The sequence below is a fragment of the Lineus longissimus genome, chromosome 1 (genome assembly GCF_910592395.1).
Source record: "Lineus longissimus chromosome 1, tnLinLong1.2, whole genome shotgun sequence".
Taxonomy (NCBI): Eukaryota; Metazoa; Nemertea; class Pilidiophora; order Heteronemertea; family Lineidae; genus Lineus; species Lineus longissimus.
The window spans coordinates 18239602-18249739 of record NC_088308.1 but is presented as its reverse complement, the minus strand read 5'-3'; the positions used below and the strand labels follow the sequence as shown (position 1 = coordinate 18249739).

At 41.6% G+C, this 10138-nt stretch overlaps 1 protein-coding gene across 1 annotated transcript; it reads left to right on the top strand.

Moving 5' to 3' along the window:
* The first annotated feature begins 5144 nt into the window (after positions 1 to 5144).
* LOC135489657 (uncharacterized) lies at positions 5145 to 8759 on the top strand. The gene is made up of 3 exons (XM_064775108.1): positions 5145 to 5245; positions 5361 to 6410; positions 6742 to 8759. The coding sequence occupies exons 2-3, from the start codon at positions 5376 to 5378 to the stop codon at positions 6964 to 6966; spliced, it is 1260 nt and encodes a 419-aa protein (XP_064631178.1). The 5' UTR covers positions 5145 to 5245; positions 5361 to 5375; the 3' UTR covers positions 6967 to 8759.
* The last annotated feature ends 1379 nt before the right edge of the window (positions 8760 to 10138 follow it).

Sequence of the window (10138 nt, the reverse complement as noted above, 5' to 3'; positions counted from 1 at the left end):
TACGGGCCTTGACGTTTATATGAGTACAGGGTTTCGCCATGGAAAAGTATTTACAGTTGTCATGACATAACTATATCAGGAATAAATCTCTTCCTTACAGCTCCAGTCGATTCTTATCTTCGAGGTCAAGGACGTTCCAACTCGTGTAACAGAGCATTGTCCGTCTGGAAAAACTGTAACTTAACTCAAATATGCTATTTATTCCCTCTTAACTTGCAAATGAGAAGATACCATTTCATCGGCGCAATTCAGAAGATGCAAATACAACAAAGAACAACAGCCACTATGAATTATTAAACTACGGATGCTTCCCATGAATGATAACACGATGCATTATATTTCACCAATATGAAAGCTAGAACGCGGCACAGGTCCCTGGTGTGCGATATCGTTCACAGCGGATCCCAACTCATACATGATATTACGAATCCTTGGATGACAACGTTATTGTCTTGTTTCCCATGAGGAACAACCGCCGCCAGTCAAGATGATGTAATTCGTATATCTACTGCCGACACAGATCCATATTCTGAGTTATTTCTAAATAACCAAGTTGTCGGAGAATTGAGTTCGCCGTCTTCTATTAGTGGTCATAGAAAGGAAACGAACTGGGTGAACCATGCGGGGAACCATGGTCAAGGTGGCCCATCCATCAATGTCGCGTGTGCACAAAACACAATCAAAAACTGCAACCATGTTTGACCGCGTGACTCCTTGGAATACATGCCCCAATACCACTTTTGGATAAAGATTAGAGCAATTATTCCGAGGAGTTCCATTGCTTTCCAACCAATGCCACTTTATTCCCTTTTTGGATGGGATCACTACCAGTCAAATTCATTATGTGGACTAAAATGTGGACTAAACTAAACATGCCTGATGAATCTAACTCTGTGATACTTGTGTTAAGAATCATAACCTTAAGCTTGACGTTGTAACTTTGCTGTCCGATCTGACGCTCGATGTACACAATATGGAAAGATTAAGCATCATGCACACCAATGTTAACTGACCCCAAGTCTCGATTAACAATGTTTGAAGCAGACAAACACACCACTTGTTCAGCTACTGTCTTCTCTGTTTCGATTTTCAAATTCGGGGTCATTATCTAAAGGCACGGATGATATCCCCATCTAAAATTGTGCTCATCAAATATTTGGTGAAACGATGACTTTTCTTCGCCAGACAGATAGATCGCACTATAGCACACCAACGAGACACAAACTAGCTACACGACTTAAGAATTACGTAAATAAAGAATAATCCGACGATATGTGATTTGGTAGGATGTGATGTCACACGCGAGGCCATGTTTCCGGTATTGCATAAGTCTGAACTGCAACAAGTGACGCATTGGCCAGTACCTGAAAAAAAAACAGTGGTGAAATGCAATAAATCAAAATTGAGGTTGCGAGCTTCCTTTACGTGCGCGTTTATGGCAAGCCGTCTGTCTAATAATTAAGAAAACCAGGTTTTATTGAAAAAAAACTGGTTTTCTTCATAAAAAACTTAGTTTCATGGCCATTATTTTCAAAACCTAATCTTTTTACCTCGTCCCGGACTGGCCCAAGCATGGCAGGGCCGCACAACCCGGGTAAACTAAGGTCTCACTAGCCAGTGGTGATCAGGTCAACATTGGTCCCCCCTTAAAAAGAAAGTTCTTCAATCTCAGGCGATTACCATGGATACAGATAAGCCTATCATATCGCTATTGCTGCATGTTCAAATGTCGGTGTCCTGGGTATTTTGTGAAGAGGTAGCTCTGACGATTATTTGAGGAAAATATCAGCTTCTTCTGTGCACGTCCGCAGTGACCAGGCCTCGCATGCTTTTTATAGCTCAATCGGATGTTGACATGAACTGGTTCCTGTCAGAGTGCACATGTTCTCAAGGTGAGACTTCGCGGTCAAAATGCTCAAAGAAAAGCCGCAACGACACCCTATTTTGGTATCAAAATTTAAAATTGTTATTATTTGGCTTTCTCAAGGTGATAAGTAGAAGTTTATAAAAATATTATTTCACCATCCATGTTAATCGTCAAGTTATAAGGCGGCAAGGTGAAATTTTCAAAATTTTCATCGATGTACAGGGTGTCTCATGTATTGTGCTGCCCCCATGTTCTCATGACTGAATTACTTGATAACAATGAAAGCTGGCCAGATGTATTCTAGAAGCGACAAGCTATTCAGAAATGTATAGGTTTATGTGTGAGAGTGATATACTGCAAGGTCGACAGCCACTTGAACAGGGGTATGCATGAAATGACGTCGCGCCATTTGTGGAGCCAGGTAGGCCCGGCCATTGCACTGGCTAGTGAGACCTAACGTGGATCGCCAATCTCGCCCCAAAGGAGCCACGCGAGTGCTGAGGTAAAAAGACTAGGTTGTTTCGAAACCAGGTTTTCTTCTTTCGAAACTAGGTTTTCTTCTTAAAAAACCAGGTTTCATGGAAAAAAAAACATGTTTTCTTCAACGAAACTAGGTTTTTTGGGAAGAAAACCAGGTTTTTATGAAAAAGCTAGGTCGTTTTAATTATTAGTCAAATGGCTGGATGAAAACATGGTTTTTTTCTTTTTTCGAAACTTGGTTTTGAAGAGAAATCATGGAACCTACACTTTATCTAAAAAGAATGAATTATTTTAAAAAAACATAGTTTTATAGAAGAAAACCTAGTTTTCTTGTTGAAAACACACTTTTCTTTAAAAACTTTTCTTTAAAAACTTAGTTTCATTGAAAAAAAACATGGTTTTCTTCCATGAAACCAGGTTTTTTAAGAAGAAAACCAGGTTCTTTTCAAGAAAACTAGGTTTTATTAATTATTGGACGAACGGCTTGCCATACGCGTTCGATGATAGTTGGCATTGTTCATCGCCCGCACCGGCGCTTTGGCATCATCTGTGACCTTGAATACCTTCCTCTGTATCAGGGAGTTTTCCCTCTGGCAATAATCGCCCAGCAGACGTTTTTAACGAAGTTTCAGCACCATGGTGGAGCGTTTCATTTTCTTATTTATTCCATTATCAGCATGCCAGAATGGTCTCCAAGTTTTTAGAGCGTTAAGCTGCTTCAACGAGGAAATTGATTTCTTATCGCAAAAGCAATCTCCTTATTGCAAGAAATGAACAAGATTCTTCTCAGATTGGCACGGAGCGATGGTTTCCGTCAAAATTAGCCGCTAAAAGTGCATTAGAAGCATAAAGGTCGGTATTTGACGGCGCCTGTTGTGACCATTGGCTGTCCCAAGAACGTTTAACGTGGCCTGCGTGCCGTGCACGTGTTGGTGTTAACTAATCGACTACCAGTGTTTGCGACAGGATTATGTTGCCGAGGGACACGAAACATTTGATCCTAAGATACTAAAGATGCGTAAATAAAACTATTTATTGGCAAACCCACTCATAGAAACCAGCGCAAATTCTATTGAAACTCTTTTTTTCACTCAATTTCCATTTTGCACGCAGCTAGACATTTTTTTAATGTCCCAGAAGGTTTCTAATTGTAATCTTATACCGCACTCTCATCCGTCACGGCGATCGGCCTATCTTTCTCGAGACAGCTGCCACGACATGAATGCATAACAGGGTCACATGCGGACGTGAATTCCATTAGAATTTGCGACTATCGGATACGGTTTTACAATTTCCATTTTAAAAAGATTTGTTCGCAATTTTTCGTTCAATTATTCATTTTCAATGCTACTCCCGTCAACACCGGCGGTTTGTGACGAGAATCGATGGATGGAATCGAATGACGGATATCAAGATGAATTTGATAAAGGTCCCCGCAATCAAATTAAGACCTTCGTGACTGCCCGGGTGCTAACAGATACTTGACGTAAGTTTAGCTGGGGTCAGCTACAAGAAGTCGAGCCATACCGCCAATGTTTTGTACTTTTTACTTCATCGCTTGTACGGATTGCGAAACCAACCATTTTTACAGTGTACGTGGTGATTACCGACCTGGTTCTATGCGTACCTTTAACACCCTTGCAAACTGGACGACATCTATCGGCACAACCTCTAAAAAACTTTTGAATAGATCCAGATATTTCTATTTTTTCTACCTGAAAAGACACAAGACAACGCATTCATCAGTTTATGCTTTTTTCCCTTTGACTTCAGCCAGCACTCGCATCAAAAACCAGCCAATATGAGCGATAACTATTGATTAGAATAGGAGCTGATTTATCGACGGATTTAAAAACTTTAAATCGACGGCTTTCTAGTCTAATTTAATCATTTTAAAGTCTATTTATTTTAAGCTGCGGTGAATTCAACTAGAGATTAATTAATACGTTCAAGGAAATGACCGAAATCATACAATGCCGAATCATAATAAGATGGAATCAACAAGAAAATAGATTAGCCAAATTAATTTCACCAAAATATGAGATGAGCGTTAACGATGACATTAGCTTTTGAGCCAACCTACATGTACGTAGTATTAGGGAATTTGTCACGAAACTGAGCCGGAGAAAGCGCAACCCCGGAGGAGGCCAACATTGTCGTAAAGTCGCCTGGTTTACTAATGAGTTCATAAAGGTCGGGGATGTTGCTCGGAGCTGTACCAGGCATCTTAATTGAAAAACGCGTGACCAGTCAGGCAAGGAACCTCGATGAGCGAGTTTCATCGGCCCGATCAAACTTAGCGCCCGATCAATCGATTCTTCTGAAGAAGTGGGAAGCGGGATTTCTGGACCTTTATAGTTGATGCAGATTCGTCAGCAATGGGGCTATCCCGTATCCACTATCAGCCAACAAAAGTGCGTCAGTCCCAGAATTCTTCATGCAATGATTTTTACTAAACATGCTTTGGTGTCCAGGGGTAAATCTGGAGACACCTTAAAAATTTCAACTGGGAAATAACTGGGAAGGTCCTAGTGAATACTGCTGATTATTTATATCCTCGGTAGTATTTACTGTTTCTGGAATGACTATTCTGCACTAGTATCAACCTTGGAGTATATATACTTCAAAAACTGGAGTAAAAGTGATCAATTATTTGTATGCTTTTCACCCTAGTTTGCTGGACTAATCTAATCGCTCAGACGACCATTACGATTATTATCATAACGGCCCTCACCAGTGTCCCATATCCACCATGTCTGCATAGTTTATGTATTTTACTGCAGTGCTGAGTATATAGAATACTCTCGCCTGAAGTTCGCAGTCGACAAAGTTGAGATCCGGGTTCACTGTTTATTTAATCCATCAGGTTTTGGGCGGATTAACCTGAGGTCGACCGGAGTATGCGTTGTGATATATATGATTCTGAACCTTTTCCCGTTTTCAAAAGATGTTCAGAATATACTGCCTGCACACCCTCTTTCGGTGGTGGAGGTCCATTTTTGGATTCTTTCAGCATTTCGTCTGGCGTATGAATGGGACAGCCGGGATACTGGACACTATCTGGAATGGCGTATCGTATGACAAGTCGGCCCACGTTATGGAGATTTCTTGGCGGTTCAAACCCGACCGTGCCTCGCGGAACTTGGCTGAGGATTTTATAGCAACGCACCTGGGGTTTGAACATCCCGATGTTGTATTGCAGAGGACGGTTTCCCTGTACGCCGTGACACCTTCCGAGGCTGTTTTTGTTGTGGTACCTGTAGGTGTAAACTTGTACAGCTGCAAGGAGACGCCCTTGTGTTATGTCAGGCAACATGAGGAGGCAGTTAAGATTATCCGGATGCCCCTTTCATCTTTTCACAGACTTGCAGACATCATCGGCGACCCAGACGACAAGACCGTCGTCCTCCTTCATTTTCTTACACGCAGTGGCTCCACCTTGTTGATGCAGATTCTCTCGAGATTTCACGCCGAGAAGGACACCATCTGTATATCGGAAACTAGCCCCGACAGCCAGTTAATTTCCGACAGGGACAAGTATACTGCCGCAGAATTCAAATGTGTTTTTAGGAGTACATTTCGTCTGCTGTGCAAAGAACCAGCTTCGCTTATAGCAATGAAAACGAGTAATCCCGATTTTCTGGAATTCGCACCCTTGATAAAGGAAACGTTCCCAAAGATCTACCAGTTGTTTTCATACCGTAATGCACTGCCGATGAACCGATCACAACTTGTAATGTACAGCCAACTCCAGACTTTCAAATTGATGTACTTTACCCAAAAAAGCCCGTTGCACGCCTGGCTCCTTCGTCTGCCGCGAGAGCGGATGCTTCGGGACTACTATGGCGACAAGATGTACCAACAACTGAGGGGTTACCTACCTAATTTCACGATGTACCAGACCATCTGCATCCACACTGCGATCCAACTGAAGACCTACCAATCATATGTCAGCAATGGTGTTGGGGTAAGGGGCGTCTGGTATAAGGACATCAAGACAGAACCGAGGGCGGCGCTTGGGAAAATCTTGGACCATATTGCACTGGCGGAGTACAGCGATCAGGTGAGGAGTCATTCATTGAAAAAAATAAACTCCTCTATTTTTGTTATGTTTTTCAAGGTATGAAGGAATAATAAGAAGACACATATATTTTTTTCACAATTTAGTCCTTAGATAGCATGGCATGTTCATTTATATTGGGTTTTTTTCTTCACTAAAAGTTTCGTTCGTTATGTTCAAAGTCACGGCATGTGGGGGTCAAATTATGATATACTGGTAAGCATACCAGGTTGATGTCCGCGGTTTCTCCAGTAAAGGTGGTCGAAAGCAGTCTCAAAATATAAGGTGGGGACCGGTTACCCGTCTAATGTCTGCCTTTCAATGTTATTTTTAGATACCGGAAATGCTGAAGGCAATGGAGGAAGACTCGCACGGTACAAATTCACTGCAGGAAACAAAAAGATCAGCCGCGGATCACAATAACGTCCTTCCAGTTGATTCGGCCATGCCTGCTATCATCTCCGAGATGGACGACCTGTGTAGCGCCATGGAGCTGCCTCTTCTTTCGAGACAGCATCCCCTGGAGGGGACAATCACCAACACCAAGGCCGTCCTCTAGCTTATGATCTCTGATTGGGATAGGAACGTCTCCGATGCCTCCTTTCAAGATATCAGCCCTTGGAGAGGACGATCATGGATAGGACGCCAACGGTTATGAACTCATAAATCAACCGGATCCTCTCGAATGGCATCGAAGGTTCAGTACTCACCTCTCGTCACAGTAACAATATTATTTTTTAACTGTGCATATTGTGAAAATAGCTTTCTTTCTTTAATCAAGCAAAAAAAACAGGAATTTTGACCCATTTTTACCAGAAACCGGGAGTTCCCCTAACCGTATGGTTGGCTCTAGAACGAATGAGATGCAGAGTGCACTTCGTATCTACACCATAGTGAACCATCCTACCATGTCTCGTGATGTTACCTTTATGTAGTCTTCGCTGGTACATGTAGCTGAATTACCGCTGGAGATGCTAGTCTGACATGCCAGACAAGCACAAATTTCGCGGTGTGATAATACCACGTTGTTCGCGTCCTCAAGGGAATATAGGGTTGGTGCTAGAGGTGATTATAAGAAGGGCTGCCCTCAGGCCACGGGCGGTCAGTGATAAGCGTGGCTGGCGTTGGCCAAGTCCAAGGAGGATACCGCGGTGACGTCACGGCTTTTCCAAGATGGCGCTGCATATTGTAAACAAACTCGATCCACGGCCAAGGGAAAATCAAGTCATCAAAAAAGTTAGATTTTTCGCATCAAATCAGAGTTATTAGTACTTTTCTGCCACGAAATAAGTCTTCAGACAATAAGCTATCATTTGAATAATGAAAAGTGCTGTTTTGATGGGGAAAAATAGGGTTTTTTAAACCAAATAGCCGGCACCGATCTTCCAAAATTAGCGATGGTTTCAAAACAGTCTCCCAGATATGGGGCAATCTCTTCATTATCATAATGGGATTTGGAGGCATGTTTACAGATTTCACAAGTTCGAGACCTGTATTACCTAAAACTCGCATAGATCCCCATAGATCCCCTCTATTTGTCGAGTTAGCGCCCCTGTAAGATCATGCATTTTCGGACACAAGAACGAAATCTTCCTGCGGATATCGCGGTTTCGGTGATGATTTAAGGAGAAATTGACTGTTCTTAGAGTTGTATGGGACAGAAATGAGTTCATACTTCATGAATACATGAATTTATTATGATATGGGCGGGCTTTTAAGTCAAAACAATAACAAACTCAACTGCATCTCTACTGTATATTGCGTAGTGCATTGCCTAGTGTATTTCGTAGTGTATTTTAGCGGAGACATTATTTCCGCACTTTGGCCACGCCAAACGTCTTTTTTATTCGTGGAAGTTAATCTGCTCTGTAAATTTTATTTTACACAGGAAGAATCCATACTAGGTATTGCAATATTTCATGTCTATTGGTGTTTTTGTGTACAGGAGCGAACCAGACAGTGAGACGTGGAGATGTGTTCAGTGCTGGTGCTGTCAGTAGACTGAATCTGATTGGCCATAGCGATCACTAATATGGGTCGGGATCACGTGATGTGACGTCACCGCGGTATCCTCCTTGGGCCAAGTCGGAGGATAATATGAAGTATAATGAACCGGGAATATGTAATGGAATTCTTCTCCACGAAACCGGATCACCGCCGGCCTGACTTGGCATTCGAGACGTGCTGAGGGTACATGTCGAGTTTGAAAATATTCTTGGGAACAGGTTATAGAGTTTAAAACAGGAGAAAAAATATTATGCCGGATAAAGTACATCAATTTCTCTGCATCGATGTGAAAAAGCACACACCATAAAAAAAGGTACCTGGTATAACCGGGTGCTGACAGTTTTAGGCATCGTTCGTTTAACTATTTGAAATTTGAAATTGAATTGAGATTTTGGGATTGCTCATTGAATATCAATTTCAATGTGCTGTTGTCAAGACCGATATAGAAACACTACACATTTTTCATCGAGCTTGCATAAATCTGCCGAACACATACAAACAGTGCACACAAAACGAAGTACGCCTTTAAGACAGTCAAATTTATCTGAACAGAATTCCCATGCGTGTATGTAAAGATAGGATTGAAATCCAATTTACAATCGTTCGAGGGCAATGAAGTTGGGCGATTGCCGCATCCGTTCAGTCATGCATCTTTGAATAAAACATGATGCTGGACGTCGCACTCTAAACCTATAGGCTCTATCGGGTTACATGTATTTTTTAATTTGGAAAACCTGCAAATTAAAAAGAGCCCTTTTTCGGGCATTTTCATTTTTTTCTGAAATTTTCAACACAGCATTCTGATATTTCCAAATCATAGTAATATGGGTATCATATTTAGTGTGTTCGTAACGGTATTATAACACTTTCATGACCTCAAAATCGCTCTCTCTGATATGTTTTTTTTCTGATTTTTTCCGTATGAATTGAAAAGTGGTCCGAAACTTTTGGAATGACAACAGAGAGTGTACACTTACCTTACAATAATATTCTGAAGAACTACATATTTGAGATTCAAACGTTGTGAAGTTGTTGAGGCAGCTCGCTGGATCATGTGGTGTAAAACAGGTCAAACACTTTAAACCATCCACGACTAGTCCTGCAAGAAAAAGAGGATAACACTGGTCAAGGAATTTGGCTTATGGGTTATTGTGGAGTGGAACACGCCGCGAAAAACCCGGCCTTGTCCAAAGCGCTGAAGAGATCATGGGAGATTTCGAACCAGGTGAGGAAGCATCTGGTCGGATCATGCTGTCTAACGTGATGTACTTAAACCATCATCTTCAGGTCCTGCAAGTCACATAAACCCCATGAAGTCTCACCCTAGACAGTAGACAACAGAAACTGACAATTAATTGACCAATTCAAGAGCTTGAGAACTGCTTTCTGGGCTATTGGAGGAAAAGACGAGAAACAGCATGGCTTCTGAAGCACATCTGCGGCACCTGCAACTTGATCAGCTTGTCAATACCAATAGATGATAATGAAAACTAAAATGCATATACATGTAGATAAGAATATAAATTGTTGTAACCAATTCGTAATCTCCTCTTTTCAATACTAATGTATCACAAGGACTGAAAACTTTCAGCATGGAACCTTTTATGGGAGAATCGTAGGATCTCCATGACGAACGGTTCAGTTTTATCTTATTTCGCGAAGGAGTACATGTAGATAGTTTTACATTTGTTCAGGGCTGTTTCATTTATTTATTTATTTATTTC